The sequence below is a fragment of the Rhea pennata genome, chromosome 2 (genome assembly GCF_028389875.1).
Source record: "Rhea pennata isolate bPtePen1 chromosome 2, bPtePen1.pri, whole genome shotgun sequence".
In the NCBI taxonomy this organism is placed as follows: Eukaryota; Metazoa; Chordata; class Aves; order Rheiformes; family Rheidae; genus Rhea; species Rhea pennata.
Window position 1 is genome coordinate 20,415,812 of NC_084664.1, and position 23,163 is coordinate 20,438,974.

Here is a 23,163-nt window from a genome sequence, read left to right on the forward strand (position 1 = left end):
CTCTTTCTCCATTGGCAGCCCTTTAAGAGTAAAGGTCTATGTAAAAATGACAGAAGCTTCATTAAGTCTCTGGTTGCACCTTCTCACCTTTCCTTACATTTCTGTGGGGCTGGGAAAGCATCCTTTCACAGCCCAGGATCACTCAGCTTTCCATTCTTCCTCTGTAGCCTGCTGGTAAAGGCAAATTCCTGCCTCTCTCCCACCCACATTTTCCCCCAGTCTGCTGTTGGGGCGATGACTGGTGGAAGCTGGTCGCTCAGCCTGCTGGCTCCACAATCACACTGTTGGTAGTCAAAAATGGCCTATTTCAGTTCCAAAGCACAGTCCGCCTCCTCCCATAATACAGATATCCTTATCCATGCAGCAGGTCACTGTCAGAAATATCATTAATGAAAGGAACCAGAGCTCGTGCAGCTTGGTGGGCCTGCGCCTGCTGCAGCCAGTGGTGGGAAGGCTCTGCCCCACAGCACCGCATGGGGCAGGCAGGTCGGTAGGAACCAGACACTGGCGGAGGGGGAGGACTGCAATCTGGAAAGCAAAGAGATTGAGCAGCCAGTGCGCTCTGTGGCAGCCTCATTCCTCCGTGCTGCTTAGTTTCTGCAGTGGAAGGTAATGGGTAAATGCTCTATCTTCCCCAGCTGCCACCGCTTCCCTTTCTTTGTTCAATTTATATCTTTAAGCCTTTCCTGCCTTACCCCTTGCCAGTGCCCAGATGCAAGATCTCCAGGACACCTGGGCTCACTGTGCTAGGGGAGGAGTGGTAAGCCCAGCCCAAAGAGAGACTTCTGCTACCACTTAGAGGAGCTGCCTGCCGGTCCCCCTCCCCCAGGCCCTTCAACACCACCCACACAGCCATCCATCAGCATCGCCCTTGCAGCATCTGGGGGCAACATGTAATTGGGAGTGATGCTGTCTGCCATTTATAGCCAAACCACTACAAAGAAAAGCTGGAGAAAGTAATACTCACCACCAGACGCACCTCCTCGTATGCACCCAGCAGTAACATGAGGATTACTGGAAAGGTGGCAGAGAGGTACAGAGAGAAGAGAGAAAAGGATAAAGGCAATAGCTTACTCCACACAGCTTTGAAACGAAGCAGTCATTAAAATACGTGCACAGATGGATCATGGTGAAGTTGCCTGATAAAGTGAAGCAATGAACAAACTCTGTTTATTTGAAGCAATGAACAAATTCTGCAAAATAAGAACACCGTTTCCTGCTGGGTAACTGGAGCTGCATTTGCTCCCCAAATCCTTTACAAACCAGAAGGAATTCTGCAGGCTCCCACATGCCACGTTTCCTATGCACAGCACACCCCAGGCCCAGAACATTTTCCCCTCCTCTTGAACATTTTCACTGCTAGAGATTTTCTTTGAGATTTTACACAACAGCTGATAAAGCTGCACTGTGTGGCTCATCTCAAGCATGTCTGCTCCTCAGGTTGGGAATGTTGCATTTTGTAATCATTTCTTATTTCGTGCCCTCAGGGCACAATATTATGGCAACGTAATACAGTTAAGACCTAAGCGCTTTCTGAACTAAAGAAAATGTTCTTCCAGTGAGGAGTGTTTCTGTTGCATTATAAAATAAGATCGAATCTCTCCACTGTTTTGTTCTTTCACTTGGTTTGCTAATCTACTATAGTAGATAACAGTTAAATAGGATGGAGTTTATATCAAGCTTAAAAATGTTACATGCTGCCTACAGTCTCTCCAGTCTCCCCACAGTATGGCTTCAAGTTACCTTGTGCTTCTGTTCAGTTGCAGAGTTTCATCATCTCACTATTGCCGCGGTTCGGAGCACAGCACAGGAGCTGCGCTGTTGCCATCCGACCACCATGGGCCTGGGCCCGGGCACCTCTCCTTCAGCGCACATCACCCGCAAATTAACAACAGCTTTGGCCTGAACGGGGGTTTGCAGGTCCCCACACGAGCAGTGTGGCTCGTCTGCAGTGCTGTTCAACTCACACCCGCCTTTTACACATTCTTCACGTGTCTGTCACCCCAGGACTCAAACACACCGGCACTACGGTTCATTCACCTGCAACAGACTGGATTGAAAATTCAACCTAGCTTGTTTTCTAAATATGATCATACTATTGAATTTTCTCAAAATGCTTTTTTACAGTTTCTTTTTCTTTAGTTCTTTCACTAGCTATTGCTAGGGTTTTTCAAACTAGAATCTTGTCAGGTGACTTGGTAGTATATAAAAAGGTCTCCAGGTTGGTCCTTTGGACTGCTCAGGCTGGGGGAAGAGAGAGGTGTATCCATCCTTCAGGAGTCAAATAATTTTCATTAAGATTACAGAAAATTCTCCAGAGATCCAGCAAAATATAGATTTTGTATTAGTTGTGTGTCCTCTTTTTAGGTGTGTGCAGATGCAACTCTGCTTCATTTCACATAGAAGGAATCCAGCTGAGAACACATTTTGTTGGAACTCCAGAGGATGTTCAAGAGGGTAAGAGACTCATTTTTCTCAGGTAGTCACAGAACAAGCTGCACTAAAACAGCGCTCATTCCTCTCTCATCTACATTATGCAGATGAACTCAAATTGTTTATAAAGCAGCTTCAAAGTCAGTTTAAAAAATAACATGAATTGCAAAAAAAAAAAAAAAAAAAAAAAAAGAGGACAGTCTTAGGCTTTTGCATCTTTAAGTTTTTAATCTCTTAAGAACTGCCAGAAGGTCAGAGTAGTTAAACTGTTATAAGACAGCTGCTAGAGCAATCTTCTATTATAAATGAAACAGCAAATTTATCAAACATTCCACTGCACAGCTACACTAGCATGAATGCAAAAATAATGATTTTAAAAAACATTTTCTGAGAGGCTTTTTTTGGTTTTTTTAGGCCCAAGATAGTGATGCATGACCTCACGTTCACTGGAATCAATGGCAAAATTTTAACAGATTTTGGGACTAATAAAAAAGATGCATAAATAAGGAGAAATGATCCAAACAGCATCTCCACACCTTAGAGTGAAAGCCAGCTTTTGCACCCTTGCTGTCAGATGGGGTGATGCATCACAGGCACGGCTTTAACTTCTGAAACGGCAGTTTCTTAAAACACTGCCATCAAAATGCTTTGTTTTCTCCACTTTAACCAAGGGAATTACCACAAGAAAATTAATTAATGTCAGCCATGCACTGATCAGCTCAGTAAACAGTAATAACACTTAGCACTCATACGGTAGTTTTCAGCTTCAAAGCACTAATGGAGCCTCCCAGAGCCTCCTGGAGATGTATGCAGGAGGAGGAGGTCCTCTCCATGCCGTGCCCAAACAGACAGGGCTGCACGCTGTAGCTAGACAGGACCTGCAGCTCCCACAGCCCTGGACGTGGAGGCTGGCCGGGGTAGGAGCCAGCCCTGCAGTTGGCTCCATCTCCAAGGCCATGAGTGTGGGCGAGGAGCACACGTCCAACGCCTGGTCTCCTGGAAGCCTGCCCAGCCACATGCTGCCCCATTTTCCAGCATACGCCAGGCCCTTGCAGTCCTCACAAATAAGCTGGGGTAGGAATTTCTCTGGAGTGACTGAACAGCAGACAGTTTCATAGTGCCAAAAGGCTGACAGAATTGTTGAAGTTACCCTCTTTTCAGTTCCCAGAAAGCAAAAACACCTGTAGGAATCATGAGGTAGCATCAGGTTGGCATGAACAGCACCACCACCGTGGCATGGACCAAGCACAAGTGCCTGGCCCCAAGGCAGGAGCAGGTGCAATGACAAGCTCCAAACAGCTCTAGAAGATCACTACAACAAGGAGGCAATACGCAACACTGAGACAGAAAACTTGCAACTTCCCTACATATTCACTTCCCAAAGCAGGTAACTGCTGCACCACCAGTGTGTCACCAGTTCTTCTAATTCCCCTTTCTGACTCATCCCCTGCACAGCAGGAGATGCAGTCTTCTGCACACACAGAGTTTGAGCCATTCTCCCAAAGTTCTAGAAATATTTCCTACTATCCTCCCATTTAAAGCACTGTTGGAGGACGGAAAAAAGAATAAAGTCATTTCATCATTTCTGTTTTTTTTTTTTTTTTTTTTTTTTTTTTTTTTTTTTTTCCCCCAGCAAGAAACAGGACTGTTCTTAGCACAAAGCAGCAGAGGTGACATCAATCCAGGGCCTGATTCTCAGCACAAGGGGAATCAGGGGGGATTTGGCTGACCCTCATGGAAATTAGTACCATAAAAATGGCATTAATGGACAGAGGACTAGCCAATGACCTGCTTTCCCACAGCCAAGAGGCATTGAGATACTATACAAGGGAAAGTCTTGTGGAAGTAAGGATAGAATACATTATGTTTACATCTCAATTTATCATGCTCGCAAGGGCATCTATGTGTATATAAGGGGAGGGGTTACATGAATGTCAGAACAGACTACAAATAGGAGCTGTTCTTTCCAAATTTTATACTTTGCTTGAGTCACAAAAAAAATAATTTAACTCGGTACCCTACTTCCTCTCTTTGTTCATTCACTCTAGTATATCCATCATTTTTGATCCTCTACTGATTTTCATTGTTAGGGCTCATTTTCTGTGACTTGAGAAGCTGAAATTATGCTATATATCTTTGTAATTCATTGAACTAACCAGCATTTGTTTTAATTTGGTAAGGAAACATTTGGCTGGGTGTGACCAAATAAATACTGTGTCTAAACCAACACAAGTATACTGTGCGCAAGGCTATAAACCTGTCTCAGAGCTCTAATGATATTGCAAGTAAATGAAGCTTCAGCTTCTCATATACATAATTCCATGAGACCACTACGTTGCCTTCTTTTTTCAATAGACTATAATATAATTACAGCACTGTGGGGCAACAAAAGCAGAACCTTGGTAGCAATCCAGCCCTGCAGATTGACAAGGGCTTTAACACTGATCTAATATTATAAAGGTGAACATGCAGAGAACATCAGACCTAATTATAAATACAATAGTGATAAAACACATCACAAGCCTGTATCAGTGAAGACAAAACTTTTCTTTGGGAGCAAAGGGCACAGAACTTGCCACAAGATTGTGAAGAATTTTGTCACTGATTTGGACACAAAAATAATCAAGAACATTGATTTGAAGAAAAAACTCTAACAGGCCGTCTCCCCTGCAAAATTTGATTTTTGTGATAAAAGCGACAAAATATAGAACAGCCGAAGTTAAACTGAGTACCTATGCTTCAGCTCAGATTGAAGCTAGGAACTGGAACAAACGTGTTCTTATCAAGAAACAGAAAGCTGTCAAAATATCTGTGGCAGTCTGTTAAGACGACAACTTCAGCAATTCACTTTGTTTCTGCCTACAGCCTGCTAGTGCACAACACTGTGAACACTACTGGTTTCTACTACAGACAACAGATTTGATGGTGCTCAGCTCTTCACAAAGCATTCAGCCACCTCATGATCAGTCCTCTGCATGGGAGAGAGCACAACTAAGGAACACATTTAATGCAAGTGAGAGTAGCTCTCTGTGAAAGACAGCACAACATCATAATAGTTTTCTTGGCGTAAAAGGCATTCTCATCACCAAAATATGCTTTAGTACTGCTTATGTGTATTTTCTAATCCAATCTTTTATGTAGTATCTCAAACTATAGTGCAGTGGTAATAACGTAATTAGTATTTTCAATAGCTAAATTATAGAGCTGACTGCAGAATACAGCATAGTAACATCAATATTAACAGTTAAGCATTAGACAAAAATGACATCAATAGTTTTAGTACAGTCATGAGAGACATTGTAATTTCCTCTTTTTCTAGGACTCCTTCAAATTATATCAGATGAGGAAACTCACAGACTCCACTGGCTTTTAGTTCAATTCAAATTATAGAAATCAGCATCTCAAAAATTTCTTAGGTAAATTTTTGAAGATTCTTAAACATGATATTAGTTACGAAGAAGTGAAACTGCTCATCTGCCTCTCTCATATGAATTAAGCCTCCCAACACCTTTGCAAGTTAATAAAGGAGTAGAACAGATAACTTATAGTTAAGAAGAGAATATGTACGGTGATGAAATGATTATCCAAACCCATAAAGGGGCTCGCAGGCCAGTGCAAATCACCGGCTTTACAATCTAGTCCTAGTCCATATTTCCTTGCTACCCTGTTCATATAGCGAGATCTAAAACGGAAGCAAGCGAGACACTGGACACCAAGCAGCCCTTAAGGAGGGCAGAGGCAAGCATATTTTCACAGATCCCTCACGTGAAGGGACAGCAGTCAGTCACTTCCATATGCTCAGAAACCAGAGGACTCTAATTGGTACCAGGAGCTGTAGGCTGTCCATGGCATTCTCCGTGTCTGTAGAAATCAAACTTCCTTCTGGCCAAGCTAGTTCACAACCCCCTAATCCCAATCAGGAACGCTGAGGATCTACCAGCACTCCATCCACCTTCTAATTACAGTAACTTCATGCTTTACTTCATAAATGAGATTCATTTCCTCCTTCACCTGCTCCATTCACTTGCTTCTACATTTTGTTTGTTAAAATGAAGGTCTCCAGCAGATTGATTGCTTCAGATAAGACGAAGTAACCCCTTGGTAAATCCTCTGGAAACACAGAACAGATCATATTCATGACAGATGAACTTTCTGAATTTTTCCTTTGCAGATCCTCTTGGTTTCTGGTGGCTCAGCTAAAGAAGGGAGCTTTTGTATGCCAGTTAATCCATCTACTGAATAGAAGATTTATACATTTGCTTGTTCTTCCAAGGCCCTAGCTTACACCTGTAGATATAACAACATATGAAGTAACATAGACAAAAATCATGACATTGGCCCTCAGAGAACTACAAAGATTTGGGTGCAAATGTCTCCATGCTAGAGTCAAGGGAATGGGTAAAATGAATAAAGGACTCTCTCTGCTTAAATCTACTTCTGCTTACAAGGCCAAAGTCCTGGCTTACTCTTTGTTTGTGTGTCTTAATAAAGAAACTCTGTGAGAGGGACTAACTCAAAACTCTCTTATGTCCATGAGCTAAGCAGGAGAAGTCCAGGGACTGCTACGTGGTGGACTGACATCCAAAGGTGTGTCAGACCCGGCTCAAAAACGAGTCTGTTCTTCATTATCCCGAGAACCACACTCACAAATCAGCATGAAAACAGCATTTACACAATGAATTAAAATGCAAATCTATATTTTATTCTATGAAATTGAGACAAATGACATATAGTTGGAGCTTGCCAGAGTAGCAATTACAAACATTAATCTAGGTTTAGATGATGGCTTAAGCCAAATTAGAGGATGAGATAGGAACACTTACACCAGAGCTAGTGAAACACTACAGAGGAGAGGGAAAAAAATAAAATAAAAACCACTTGCCGTAGTAATGCGGGTCTGAAATATAAATCAGTGATAAAGCTGCTGCTAAGACCTTGTGCAGACTCCAGGGAAGCCTCCAGCCAGAAGGTGCGCATATGATACAGCACAGCAGCCTGCCGCGAAGGAAAGCCAAGGGAATCTCTGAGCGCGGGGTAGAGGACTTTGCACTTCACTGCTGCCGCCTGATGGGATGTGACACCCTCCCAGAGAGGGTCCTGTGACAGGAGGCCAAAAGCTTCCACTGGCGTAGGATTAAAGTGCATAACTGCTATAAAGACATATTTACGCTAGGTCTGATTTAAATGGCGTGCAGCACAATCAGATCACTTCGAAGGTTTGCCTCGTGCAATCATTTCCTTTGTTGGAAGTCAGAAAAAGGTTGAAAAGACAGTGAACAAATTGTTTAGGCGTTGAAATTTAACCCTGTGGAATCCTTACAGCGTATCGCAGTTTGACACAGTGGGAGCACATCCGCCAGGGGACCGTAGCCTCTTCTTTCTTTCCACACAAAACGTGTACGATAGCATTGTGTGGTGCAGCACGTGCTCCCGAGCCACAACGCGCCGTGCCCTGCCCTGCCTCCTATCTGCACCCCAACTGCCCTCAGCATTGTACAGCTCTGTTAGGGGAAGCAACGGCTTCAGACCCTTCCAGACTCTTTGGAAGCCCTTGCATTACAATCCCTATTAGAAATTGTACAGGATTTGATTCTAAAATAGCCATAATGACTGTGCAAAAATGTATTGGGCATTAAGTCGAGTGAAAGGATTGTTGTAATGTTCTTCCACTAGTGCCCTAGCATTAACAGCGTCAGAATATAACTACCAGAAAGGAAAAGGCATTTGATACAAGTCATTCAGTTCCAAGAGTTCGTTCTGTTGCAGGCTATGGGAAGAACCCAGCAGGTATGGCTTATATATCAGCATTCATGATGCCAACAGTCTCTTTCTCAGTTAGGATGCCACACAGCAAGGCACTGTGCTTCCCCTGCTCCTCCTGAACAGGATCAGAAAGCACCAAGGACCTCACACCAGGAGCTCAGCCCTTTGTAGAATTAAACCTTAACATAAGATAGCCCATCGAGGCTTTTGTAAACTGTTGATGATGATGTTGACAAGAATAAAAAAAAAAATAGTAATTTAAAATTTGGCAGAGAAAACCCACTCTAAATCATTTCCAACTGCAGTAAGTCTTTGCTCCTGTTTGACAAGTAATAGGAGAGACTATCCCCATTTTATAACCTTACTCATTTAATACGTTTAAGAAAGTAAGACAAGTTTCTCTCCTGCAGGGGTTTTTAAATATTGTCTTCCCACTGCTGTTGCCAGTATTTCAAAATCTCATTCCAGAAACATTGTTTATCAGTCTTTGGGAAAAAAAAACATACTAGGAAGAGAAAAATGGTTAGAAGGAAAGAAAAAAAAAAGTAAATGACAATACTGTATTAGTTAATGAATATTAACAGGCTGTTCCCTACTACTATGGTACACCAGAGGAGTAAGTAGAATATAGAAAGTCTTTTCACAACATATAACAGGACAAAAACATTTCCAGAGGCAAGAGCTAATATCTCCAATATCCTCCAGGTGAATGTGGTCTGCAAGTTCAAAACTGTCTGAATTCCAAATGTGTTTGAACTCAATTCTGCAGCAATTTCTCTTCTTGAAGAGTAAGCACAGAGCAACCTTAGTCCCATCACTCAGATCAGTGGGAGTCAAGAATCCCCAGCTTTCCTCTTAATGTGCTCAAAACTTTGCTAACAGGATTCCTGCAGCTGAGCAGTTCTCTGCTCCTCCTAAGCTCCACAAGCTCTGCTGAGCCAAGTGGGTAGCACCTCACACGGTCCTTCCCATGGGGCCACTGGAAGTCCCAAACTTGTTCTATTCCTTCCAAGGGGAACAAAGATATATACACCCAACCATGCATTGCTCCATTCCTCTACGGTGAATCTTGCCTTAACAATGAGGACTTTTGCAAATACACTATCCAGTGCACGGACCATAATGCCACTGTATCATGCAGAATATGGCCTTTTTATCATAATCAGATCTCATTGCTTCTTTATTTTGTGGTTACAAACATATCTGGAGATGTAAAATCAAATCACTTTCCAAAATGCAGTGGTAGGAAATATCTCACTGCAGAATTAATTCCATGGTTAAAAAAAACGCTTTTTCCCCTCATCAAGCTGGGGAAGCTCTAAACAATATACAAAGGCAAATGAGGAAAATGGATAAAGTACTGAGAAGGCTAAAATCTGAATCAGATGATCACAAATGTTTCTTGTGGAAGGAAAAAGAAATGACCAGTTTTACAAAGCTTCTGTGATAAATCATTACCCCTGCCTGAAATTCCAGACACAAGCTCTATTAATTGGTAGTGAAGCTAGAGGAAAACAAAAAGGAACAAAAAAATTGCAATAATTTTGTAAAGAACAAAACATATCTTTCAGGAAGTGCTGAGCTCTTTCAATGGTTTAAACAGTAAAATCAGATTTCACAATCCAGGGAGAGTTTCAACAGTTATATTTGAATTGCAGTCATAAAAGCATAAATGTGAAACACAACTCTAATTAAAAGAAAATATATCAATCAAAGTTTATAAAACTGGGTGGTAATTTTCTACCCTTTCCAGAAGAATCTCAGAATATCCAGGGGAATAATACCTGAAAGAGAAACATTTTTTTTCTGCATTAGACTACTTAGCAGAGAATATGCTTTATAATGAAACTCTATTCATACTTCTGTGGATTAGGAGAAATACTAGCATTAAACACTGGTCAAGGAAATCTGTACTTATTCCCCGACAGTGCTTAAAAATCCGCTTTTCAACTTACGTTATCATTTATAGCTAGAAGTCAGGTTTTCAAAAAAAATGCTTGGCTTCTTTTAGGGCATGTATGTAAGTGGATAGTTTTAGATAGGTTCAGCAGCCAACAGCATTGTCTTTACTGGAAAATGTAGATGTTAACTTCTTGTGAAATTATGGGGTTTAACATAACAGCATGAGTTTACACAGAACCATAGACTGCCAGAGGATAGTATTCTCTTGTTGCCCATGAATTATAGGTACACATCCCAAAAACTAACACGAAGCTCACATCAGTGCAAGTGACATTGATTCTGGAACATAATTTTATCACAACCACCTTCTTTCTCTAGTGCCAGCTCATTGTGGAGATTATCCAATAGATTTTCTCTACAGCAGAACCCTATGGTGCCATTACTGACCGGCTGCCATCCAGCTGGGTTTCAAAATGGACCAGCTGTGGGCTTCCAGCACACAAGTGTCAGCAAAGCTGTATTTAGTTTTTGTTTTCCAGGTTAAACAGAGTATCTGAAATTTATTGCTGTTTTATTCTAAAAATGTACATCACAGTATATTTCTGGTTTTGCAGGCATGTAAGCTGTCATCTCTGAATGCTGAAAGCTTTAGCTATAAAGAGAGAAATACATTTTAGGGATGCATTGCATGGAAGTGTATTTAAGCAGAAATCCCTGATGTTTTCACATTAAAGAAGATCCATTCTTCTTGCTGATTTTCATTTTCTGGATGATTATGATTTCTGCATAATGTAATTCCTTTTAAAACTACTATCAGTTTTTTGATTGTAAAGCAAACTTTTCAATGCATTGTTATCAGCTTGAGTCTGCAAACAGCCTGAAATAACAGCTCTCCAGGACAAATCCAGAGCTGGAGTTTATTACAACAGCTGTGCCTCAGGGACATCACTCTACCGCACAGAGAGGCAAGCGGAAGATGCTTGAAGGGGGCCTTTTTTTTTTTTTATCACATCACAGCCTACATGAGTAACCTTGTTTTGTTTACAGAAAAAAAGCATCTGTAACACAGATAAACATTAATTATATCCAGAAAAGTGTAAGAAAATGTCCCCTTCCCTTCTGAAGTATCCATATTTGCAGCTGTAAAATAGAAGATCTTTATGATTTTGCTTTTGTCCATTTGACAGCCTTGACTGACTTTCTCATGGAGACAAACAGGGCTTCATTTTGCATGATTTAGTTTGTAGCTACTGTTAGCTAAAGAACTCTGTTGCTATAATTAAAAACAATAATATAAATTTTCAGAGCCTGTAGAGGGAGTCCAAGAGTATATCATCCTTTTGATGTGTTGATGGAGGGAAGGACTGGTAAACGGACATCTAGAATCCAGGAGGACATTTCTCTCATTATTGCAATTTAGGATGGTGACATTTTGACTGTAAGCTATTTAATAGCGTTTCTGTATTCATTAAGGGCAAAGTTCACCTTGGTGCAGACAGCTGGTGTATGGCCCTTTTATATAACACTTAAGCCTCATGATGAGGCTGGGGGTGGGGGGATGAAGGGCAGCTGGGGCAGAGCAACTGCACAGCAGAGCTCCCTGGACCCTCTGTACAGGAAGAGCCTCCAAATATGCTAGCTTGCACTGGCTCTTAAGGAGGTCAAAGATACAACCAAAGATCCACTAGTACCTGTATTTTGTGGCCTGAGAAACCCACAGATAAGCTCCTGTGGCAAAGTAAACTTCCCCGAGATTCACAGCTATGAGGTTGTGCTGAAGCCTCATAGTTTGGATGGAGCGGGTCTGACTTCTCTTCCCAGCTCCCTGTAAGAGTCTGATTATTTGGACTTTGCTTAAAGACAATTAAATTTGATCCTCGAAACAATTTAAAAAAGAGAAAGTGTTCAAAAGTACATATCTAACTTCTGTAGTTGGTGCTGCAGTGACTAGGGGGGCAGCTAACCAAAGGTTATGCTGTTTAATAAATACAAAATTCACATAAGTGTTAAACTCATATTTTAAATCCTTGTTTTCCTTTTTGTTCCTGTGAAGAACATCCAACAACATTGTAAATATGAATTGTTTAGATTTTCCATACCTTACTATTTCCTCTGGATAGCAATTGTTAATAGTGTTGATGTACTCCTGAAGAAGCGACCCAGGCTCTGCTTTTATCTCTTGAACCTTTTTTAGACCACCAGTTGTTACAAAGAGACGGCGTGCTTTGCTATCATGCGGCAGCACCTACGTACAAAGAAGTACATAATAAAAACAGGATTTTTTTAAAAGGAATCTTTGTGCTACTGGACTCAAATATTGTTTATTTGTTTTTAATTCAGAGGACATAAAATGGAACACAGAGGTACAACTTCTGTACTACTATATTTTAACATGCAGTTGGACAGGAAAAATGAAATCATAAACCAGTCCTTTATGGTTATAACATAATTTAACATGTACTTTAATATATAACATATATTTAAAAATTGATTTGAATATTTATCTTTATGTAAATAATATTTCTTGAATTATTCTTAGAAAGACAATAAGATTGCAGAGATTAAATAGATAATAAAAACAGAATACTAACAACAAATAACAACAGCATCTGTTCCACTTAAACCAAGTTATTCAGGTCTTTTATGTCAATTCCCACAGTTTAATTGTACGGCAGAATTTTATATCATTATAATGATTTAGTACAGATTATTGCATGAAAACAATACTGAGAATTCTTGCACATGAACAATGCAGCCTTGAGGCATTACATGCTACTATTAAATTCCTAGATATTAAAATCACACAGCACACCGTGTAGTCATGGAAGCCTTTTACAAACACACACAGACACACACAAACCAAAAATGCTAAGTTTCTGCAGCCAAAGGGGATGAGAAGCAGAAATGATCAGACAATACATTCTGCACTCCCAGAGTAATGCCAATATGCAGTTTTGTCCAAAGGAGAGAGGGAAGCAAGGTGGGGGCTGGGCCAGGCAAGGGAGAATGACATGTAGTCCATAGGCCCACAGGGCTGCAGTAATATAAAAAAAATAATGCAAGGTATCAGCTGTATCTAAAACAAAAACATAGATGCCTTTAAAATCAACTCTGAGAGTTATGTACTGTGTAGGCAAAAATATTTTGTAAGCATTGAAACTGGATGGACAAACGAAGTCATAAATTTGACTGTATCTCTGTGTAAGACAGAGCCTTCAAGGTTGATGGGACTGCCTAACAGGATGGAGGAAGAGAAGGATGAGATTTCCGTCATGCATATCGGCCAATAGCCTTCATTTCTCCGGTCCCTCTAGGCTATACATCAACAAGCAGGTAAAGAAAAGCAGGGGAGCACCAAGCCCCCCCCCCGTGGCATGCTCCACACAAGGGTCAGGAACAACTGGGATCTTTTCACTCTGAGAACTGGAAAACTGGCTGTTTCCACATACCTCCCATAGCAAGAGCTGCCCAGGAGGGATTAGCAGTGAGACAGGATACAGCCTTTCCCCTGCCTTCCTCCTCCACGCTGAGACTGCCAGGCTGGGTAAGAGAGCAGAAAACTCTCTTGGAAGAGGACCTAAAGATAGACAGCACCTCTGAGACACACTCTCTCCTGCCAGTCCAAACTGAGACAGTAGACCACTGCAAAGATCCTGAGAAGAGTAATGCTCAAATGACACAGTGCAGCACCAAGAACGGATAGCTTCCCACTCTGAAGGGCAGCTCAGAAAATAAGGCTTTTACTGTGCTATAAATAAGCTGACAGAAGCAGCACTTCTCAGGTCTAAGAATAGGAAACTTCTAAGTTATGGTGCAGAAGACAAATGCTTTTGCTGCAAAGAATTTAATTTTAAATGCATAGATCAGAAGAGCTTATACCACACAAGTATAGTTTGTTTAATGCAATGTAGGAGGAGAAGAATAACGAAACAAAGCAGAACATCAGCTAATACGAGGGGCGCAAAACCATTTCGACACTGAATGACATTCAAATCTATACCCTGGTAACCAATTACTACACACTCAACTCATTAATAGCCCCAGTCAGCACACAGAAGCTAAATGCATTGGATTCTGAACAAATCTTTTTGTACAGACTAATAAGATGACCAGACAAGCCTAACTGTAGCAATCTAGTCCAAAATATAAACAGTATTGCTTTCAAGTCTTTGGTAATCAGAACTGAATAACATCTACAGTGTTTCATCTGGCCATTTCCAGAAAGAACACCTCACCAAGAGAGTTTCATCCCCCCTAATAGACTGTACTGTACAATATTTCACAAAAGAAAGATCTATAGTCAAGCAGGATTCCCAACAGCTGGTAGAGATAGCAGACACTAGAAATCTCCTGACTAGTCAGGAATTACTTTCCTAATTTGAAATTTTGATTAAATTGTATCACTTTCTACATGCTGCACTCAAATTGGCAATTCAGTAATAAACTGTTTCAAATTTTGAGAGTGATGAGAAAAGATTTGGTATTCCTTAATTTTTGGAATTAAGGAATGGGAAAGCCTTTACCTTACACTGCTATAAAATACTGATTTAAGTCACTCCTGTATAGACCATTTGCTCTTTGTCTAAAACAAATGCAACTTGGATTAATGATACATTGGCTCAGCAAAAATATTTGCATGAGAGTTAATATTCTACTTAATCCCAAAGGCAAGGAGGAAAAAAAACCCCATCTTGCTTATAAACAATTGTTTTTCCTCTGTCTAGAACGAATTACGACAGGTTCCAGATAAAAACACATGTAGCTTTTTCAGACAAAAGAAGAGGATGCTCCAAGGGATGTTTCTGAAAGGGATGCTTGAGGATCCTGAGAAAATAACTGAGACTGCCTTTAGGGATACTCTGTGTTTGGAACAGTAACTTCCTTGTTAAATGGAAAACAATGAACCTATTACCCATCAAGTAAAGCTCTTTCTTACCTTGCTGAACTGCCCAACAATATGCTTCAGAATATTGGGAGGGGCATCATGCAGCAAAGGCTCAAGTGCTGGAAGATATGTGCATTTCTGCAGGATGTTCTTTAAGGCTTTTTTAGTCTATTGAAATGTAAAATAAAATTTTGCTGGTAAGACATCAATGAAACAACAACAGAATTCACGATACATATCACTGAAGTCTGATCAGAAAAGCGAATTGATCAGAACTCTCAAAGAGCATTTTCTGAATAAAAACTATGATATCCATCAGGTTATTTAATGAAGAATCAATTTTCTACTTAGATTTATTAAACTTCAAAGCCTACAGTGCATCATATACTTATTATGTTATCTACAGTCAAAGTAATGGCAATTTTCTTTTTACTACAATGGAAGCAGGAGTAGGTCCCTTAAGTAAATTGAAGTAATGTAATATAATAAGAAAGCTAAATCAAACCACATTTTAAAAGATTGTATTTTAGAAGTGGCTTATTAGGAGAGCCTGCTGGCCTGGGATAGCAGCGCAGTGCACTGCCATTCAGGCAGAGAGAAAGAGAGAGAGAGAGAGAGAGAGAGAGAGAGAGAGAGAGAGGCAGTTGTGTATCGGTGCCTTGCTTCTGAACAAGAGACATGATGCTGGCTACTGGATTATAGATTCAGCCTTGATATTTTGGTGACCACTGAAAATGAATATGCAGAAGTCATCTTCTTATTTTACAGCTCTGGGATTTATTATGCCCTAGTGGAACGTAAAAGGGCACAGTACAATATGGGACACCATATCCTGTCATATTACAGTGTTAAGTCAGTTCATTTACTGCCACACAAAAATAACAAATTCCAATTCTATTATTTCCTACACTGAGAAGGCCCTAAATGTGAGCAGTTCTATGTTTCCAAGAGCAGGGCCTTGAGTTTTTGTTACCATTTTATTAAAATAGTAAGAACGTAAACAAATCTGCAAGTAGTACAACACTTTGTACTTTCAAAAAGGGAAAATTTACAAATTGGACAATTATGAAAAATTATAGCATTTCCAGGAGAAAGCAGGTCTGACCTAAACTGTGAAGAAGGAATTGAGTGACTATGTGGCTGTAACATATGATTTGACAACCTGCACATGCATTAGGATGAGCCAGGCCTAATAAATGATCCAAAATCTCTCAAGCACCCTCCACCCGGGAAATTTGCCTCAGCAAACATGAGTAAAAGTCTATACCATTCAGCAACTTTCAAGTACTTATACCTGTTGGTTACAATAAATATCTCACATTGCAGACATGGTGAATATACTTGCTTTTACTTGAAGATCTTCTGAACTGTGTGTGTCCATATACATAGAAAGCAGTGTGGGTAACACATTTGCTACTGCCACAGCACGTGCATGCTCAGGAGTATGTCTTCCAACCTGCCCCAAGGCCCAAGCAGCTGCTGCCTTAATATGATCTTCATTTTCTTCTATCAAGCAGGTACACAGTGGTGGTATTCCCTGTAGTATTCATCAAAAACACAACCTTCACACATCTAGACCAGGGAAGGACAACTTTAAACTGACACAGTTCATTAGAAATGTTTCTCTGTTTACACTCTTCTACAACAACCTGTAATAGATCATATGCTAGTGCTGTCATTTGTTTTTTTAAAACATCACGACCAGCAAGAATTTTTAATAATCTTTACAAATCTAGTTGAAAGACAGATCAAAAGACAAATGAAAGACAAATTCAATACTCTAAGTCAGAAAGTAGTTTGAGCTAACACATCAGCTTTAAAGGATTGAAGGAGTACATGACACAATTCAGGCTGTAGTAAGAGTAAAGGTTTCACTTTTGTCACATGGAAAATACAAAAATTATGAATTTATGAAAGAAGTTTAAGATCAGAAGGACTCAATCATAAAGACATCTAACTTTTTTGTGCCACTGTCCACAGTACTAAATTTCACCTCACAAAGCCGTTCTTGAAACCAGTAGCTTACGCTGGCTCATCCAATAATTTCCAGAAAGCCTTGATTTGATAACATCAAAGGATGAAGAACTTCTCACTTTCATTCAGCTGCAGCTGAAGTTCCTCTGGCTCCATGTCACAGTCTTTATCCTTTCTCCACAGGATGATGGAGCCATTCAGTGGCTAGTATTTTATGTCCAAGAAGTACTTAAACATGAGTCATTTTACGATACTTTAGGTACAGTAACCACCTAGAAGATCTTTTTCATCCCCTGAATCATTTTTGCATCTTTCCTGCACCCTCTTCAGTCTTTTCAGGATTTTCAAATACAGACAAAAAAACTGTAGAGAGTATGCCACTGTGGTATCACTAGTACTACAGCTAGATTAACCTCTCTCTTCAATAATATTTCACTTTCCACTCTTCAATACATCAGAGGACTGAACTGTTGTTTCTCCTCAAAGCACTGCAGTAGAAGACCTTATTGAAGTGTTTGTCTGTTCTGATCCCAAAAAACATTTTTTCTGAATTCATCCTTTCCAGGATAGAGTCCTTCAGTATGTCTTTACAGTATATTAAGGATGTCTTTAAGCCATATCATCTTAGATGTGTCATAGTACCTAGTTACGCCAAAGTGTATTCCTTTCAAATGGTCCCAGATCTCCAAGCCATTCCTTCAGCATTATGTAGCCCCACAAAGCTTGGCTTCATCTGGAACAAAACTTTTTAAAACTGGGTTGGGGGTTTGTTTGGAGGGTTTTCAGGATTATTCATGAAAATCTTTAATGTCACAAGAGTTTGCAAGCAGGCCTACAAATCTCTCACTGCACTTCCACTCAGTTCTAGCTGCAACCATTACTCTTCAAATTTTGTCAGTTAGGTGCTTCCTTATCAACTTAATCCTAGATTCATTCTGTGCAACTTGAAGCACTTAACAGCAGAAGTATGTTTTCTCTAGGCATCCCTATCTATTTTCAGTGGAGAGACAGACACCTCCAGAGGAGGGGGGGTCTCCAGAGTGGGGTGAGCCAGAAGTGCCGCTCTTCAGCTTTTCAAATGCAAAGGAGGACTATTTTTGAGCAATTCTACCCTTTGTGCATAATTATTAATGTTACATTGTAGAAATTTCTATTTTTCACCTTGCATTCCTATTAAAAACTGAGGAACAGAAATATCTATTATTTCATTTTTCCATTCAGACGGTAAATTTAAAATGACTGGCATAGTATAAGAATGGGCCAACAATGCATACTGAAATTACTTCCTTCCTCTTGCCATTTTATAGTCAACATTATTCACACCAGAATATTACATCAGGCACTACTTTCACCTATTGCAGATATTACAAATTCTCACTCTTCTATATTATTGCCCAGCAGAATTTATTTAAACCCGAAAATGTATAGCACCAAGCTTATCTCATTTGAAATATCACTTGCACAACTGAATCAAACTATGCCACATTTCAGAAATCAAGATTTTTACAAGTTTGAAGACTTCTGTTGCATGGATACTCTAGTAGTACTGGCAAAGTCATGCTAGTGCAATGAAAAATGTACCATTAAACATCCTTCTTTCAGAATGGGTTTAGATGTAGCCACATCTAAATACTCATTTTAAGAGAAAATAGATCACAGAAATTCGCCGAGTTTTTTTCTGTACTTGGGCAATTGCAACACAGAGAAATCATTTACTGGAGTATAAATGGATGTTCACAAACTAATCCATCACAACATATTACAAAAGTTTAAACTTCATAAGGACTCAGTTTGACCAGGTGCCACATACTTTCAGACATGGCAAGTGACATTACTATTAAAAAGTGTATTCATCAACACCAAGTGTATAATTCTGTCTCTGAACAAATGCCCTGCCTATGTGAATTCGTGTCTCTTTCTCAGAACACCACTGAAGAATTATAGGAAGAAGACAAAGTGATAGCTAACCTTGGAGATGATCACTGCCATCGACAGGTTCTCTGAATGAGCTGCTACATAACCAAGCATCATGATGCCAGGCAGTCTCACAGTCCCTCTGCAGCTGCCAATGCAATCAATCACAGCAGCAACTCCACCTGCATTTACTATAAGCTGTGAAAGCTGAAAAGATACAGCAAAGATTAGATACTGTTTAGTATCTACATGCATAAAGCACTACATTACAGAAGTCTTTAACTGTATCACCCCTGATTTACAAAATAACGAATAAGACTGGAATAAGACTGATGCATCACATTCATTGTTGGGCACTGAGTGCGCCATAAAGTTCACAGCAATAAAACTGTTAAACTGTTTCATTACACTGATTGTGATTGACTTTACGCAAGGAAATAAGGATTCTGAATTCTTGATGTCGAATAGGATGGACTGACATATTCTTAACCCCATGAGCATACATCAAAGAATCATGCAATAAAAGCCTACACAGGAATGACTTTAAAGACACACCTACCAAGCCACATACTCTTTCATATCAGTGCTCACTTATTTTCTGAGCCAACATCAGATTACCTGTGCAGGAACAGAGGAAAAGGCCCATTCCTTCTGGCACATGCACACTGCACAACCTCTGCTGCTGCCTAGCAGCCCTTAGGGATCCCCCCCACTGAAGCATAAAGCCAAAAACAAGTGTCATAGCTGCTCAAAACCAGCTGGGAGTACACGCTTCTGCCATGTTAGAGCACCCTAAAAGAAGTGTCTAGGGAACATACTTGATGGGCAATGGAGCTTGCCCCTGAATGCAAATTTATAGCCTTGCTATAGATGATAATCAGGTCTATAGTCTTTGATGCCTACTGTATAGATAAAGCTATGCTACATGCGCCTTTTCTAAATGGTATCACTTCTCACATCACTTCAGGGACAGTAGTAGCGCACACATGATATCAACAATGTATAAAAATTAACATGATTTCATATTGTTATTATTTCCTGGTATATTGATAGACATAATCATGGGGGGGGAGGTGCTTTCAAAGAAAAAGAAATACATTCTTAAATGTTATAATTAAAGGCACAAAGGTTAGCCACTTGGATTTCCAATCCAGTTGACTTCTATGAACATGAAATCTACTGTAGCCTTGAAGCCACTAAAACAGGATTGCTTTATTCATGAAACAGCTAGATGAGATTTAAAGCTATTACTTAAAAAAAAAACTGTTCACATAACTGGCAACTGCAGCTGCTGAGGGCCAAGTCCCATGTCTGGCTGCAGCCACACGTGCTTCAATACATAGAGCTCCTACACAGACACAGTCCCTGCTGCTGTGAGCCTCACACCCCTCTACAAGTCCCCCAGATCCTGATCTTCATATGAATTTTACTGCCTATGCAGCTGGAGAGCAGAGACCCAACAGAATGTTAAAGGCCAGCCACAGCTGACTACTGTACAAATACTGGTTACCAATTTGTCTTTGCTGTAATGTGTGTTGCTCCAGCAGAGCTGTCCCCGAGGTACGGGGTTCATACTCATTCTGAAGTCAAACACGCAGACAGAAACCTTCCATAGAGAGTCACCCAGATGCTTTCTGCAGCACACTAGGGAGGTGCAAAGGCAGACGTTCCCCTTGCACAGAGGATCCCGTGCAAATAGCTCTCGTGACTGTACCCGGAGCCATGCGAGTTTAGCCTTTAGCTTCTAACTCTGGTGCCTACCTTTTGAAATCATCATCTCTCCATTTGTTTGAGAAAGTAAAGTTTCCCCCATCATGAGGTGCAGAGAGAAAGTAGAAAATGTGACAAGAATATAGCCCTTAATAACCAACAGGCTGAAGAGCCAGCAGCACAATCTTCATGTTTAAACACCTCTCTGTTGTTAAACTGGAAGCATGATTTTGGAAGGGTTGTGTTCAGCATTAGTGTGTTCTACAATATTACGCTGTCTGTATTTCACTCCAGAGTTTCATTCAGAGCCTTTTAATTGATCTATGATCTGACAGATTTACATAGTTGTAATTATTTGCTTTTCCTGTTTATTTCATATTCACTTCGGTAAACATCCCCCCTTCCCACATCTCTTATTGTCAAAAACATGCAAATGCTGGGACTCAGATCACAGACTCAAGCTAATACAAGAAACTACTACTACAATAAAATATATATATAATAAAAAAGTGAATTTTTGACTCTCATTGTCACTGAAAAAAATGAAAACATGATCCCTGCTGCCCAAAGCATTGAAAAAAGACATACACACACATGTATTACTGTTAAAAGATGTTCCTGTGATCTGTAAGTCCGTATCACGACTCTTGTGAGGCTTTACCCATGATTTTTTTAAATGTCTAGGGCTGACAGTACTATCAGCCTAAAACTCTTCTCTGCACTGATATCTGACAGAATGAAGTATCCAGGTATACATCATATCATTCCCAGTTTCTCAACCCAATTCATATTCAATACACATCTCATAACATCAGCAAGCATTTCCACATTGTTCCAATAAATAAGCCAAACAGCTATTTGCCCTCCCTTTCAAAAAGCAAATGACAGAATAATCCTGTATTTTATTTAAAGTATAAAATCTAATGATATGACCTTGTATTTGCATTTTCAAGGTTTTACCTCAGGCGTATGCTTTGCTATCTCTCTAATTAAAGTTGCACCATTTTTCTTGACATATTCATCTGAGTCCTTCAGGCATGTGAGCACAACTGGGAAAATTTCTGCTTCAACCACCAACTCTGCAAGATCCACTGAATGCTTTGCTATTTGGCTTAGAGCTGACAGCACCTGACGCTAGTAAATAAAAATTGTTATAAAATGAACAACATACAAACAGCCTGCAACACACACTCCTCCTGCACACAAGAATCTATTGCATCAAGGAAAACAAAGCAGCATAGGGAAAACAATTACAGCTATTTCACAATTCACTGAGTCAATTCATGCATGCATATAATGGCATAGAACATTCACTGGTTTCTGAATAAAAGTTGCTCTTTTGTTTTATCCCATTCAAGCTAGCTATGTAATAAAAAAAAATTATATACCATTTAAAACTATAATTTAAAAGAATTTAGTGAAATCTACTGAAATTATATTTAGTGGCATAGCATAAATTTGATCTATCAAACCTTATATTAAAGAATTTTTACCTACTTTTTAGAAGTGGCATTCTTATGTTGTCATTTGTTAGTGTAAGATAAGAAAAAATGTATTAAACAATTTTTGCCAATTAAACCGGTGATAAAATCTTCAGCAAGGGCTATCAGACTGCATTATAAAACATAGTAACACATTTAATATTAAATATTTTATAGTATAATCTTAAGTGTATAAAACTCATTTTTGTAATGGGATTATGCAAATTACATGTATTTGAAACATGTTAAATAATGTTAAAGGACAGGTTTTTATGCACCAGACCACAATCTTCAGATGGTGCTATATAATTCTAAAAAAATCACTATAAATTCTATATACTTTAAAGATTAGGTCAGTTGTGCTTTATGGAGCAGTAGTTTTTATCCACTAGCTAACTATGAACATGTTCAGAACTCTCTTTGTTACTAACTGTATAGTTACATTTTTATAACATCCGAAACAAGAGCTTTCTAAATAAATATGCAGATTAGTGTCTTTGATTTAGTATCAAGTAACGACTGGCATAACTGAGATAAAAAAATAATTTTGAAATGTACCTTCAGTTTAGCATCAGGGTTCAGGATCATCTGAGCTAAGTGAGCGATAGCTCCTGCATCCACAACTGTCTGTGCTAACTCTGGAGAATGCTTTGAAATATCACCGAGTGTCGAAGCAGCAATCCTTTTCAAAGCAATTTCTGGCTCCTGGATACAGAGCACTAAAAGAGGAACAGCTCCTGCATCCACCACAGCTTGTGACAGTTCTGTAGGTCCAAGGAAAGTAATTAAGTGAGTATGGGTGACTGACCCTTGTGCAAGCCATTTTTCACCCTGACAGATACAGCAAAGGAAAAAGGGGAGGGTGTAGTTCACTGTCTCGACATCTGCATTTCAAATCAGCCCTCCTGGTTTCATAAACCGTGTGGACCAATCCACAACTGAAAAGAATGCAGGTCAATAGATGGACCTCCATTTACATGCACACATTTGAGGTAGATTAGGCTGAAATGGTTTGTTATTCTGTTTTCTTTTTCTTTTTTTAAAGTAAGCAGATGTCAGCTGTTTAAACCCTGGCTATTCTACACTGATCAATAGGAAAGC

At 39.8% G+C, this 23,163-nt stretch overlaps 1 protein-coding gene across 3 annotated transcripts in view; it reads right to left on the minus strand.

Moving 5' to 3' along the window:
• Positions 1-6,451: 6,451 nt before the first annotated feature.
• Positions 6,452-23,163, minus strand: part of SPAG6 (sperm associated antigen 6) — a 39,295-nt gene continuing 22,583 nt past the window's right edge. For 2 of the 3 annotated variants that reach the window (XM_062567711.1, XM_062567713.1), the window contains 7 exons: positions 22,621-22,826; positions 21,542-21,715; positions 18,926-19,078; positions 16,329-16,520; positions 15,035-15,151; positions 12,198-12,343; positions 7,114-9,980 (listed from right to left, as the gene is read on the minus strand). In XM_062567711.1, coding sequence (XP_062423695.1) covers positions 9,914-9,980; positions 12,198-12,343; positions 15,035-15,151; positions 16,329-16,520; positions 18,926-19,078; positions 21,542-21,715; positions 22,621-22,826 — 1,055 coding nt within the window. In that variant the 3' untranslated portion in view covers positions 7,114-9,913. Of the gene's footprint in view, positions 6,544-7,113; positions 9,981-12,197; positions 12,344-15,034; positions 15,152-16,328; positions 16,521-18,925; positions 19,079-21,541; positions 21,716-22,620; positions 22,827-23,163 lie in introns of those variants that run through there. The other variant, XM_062567712.1, reaches the window with a different exon arrangement.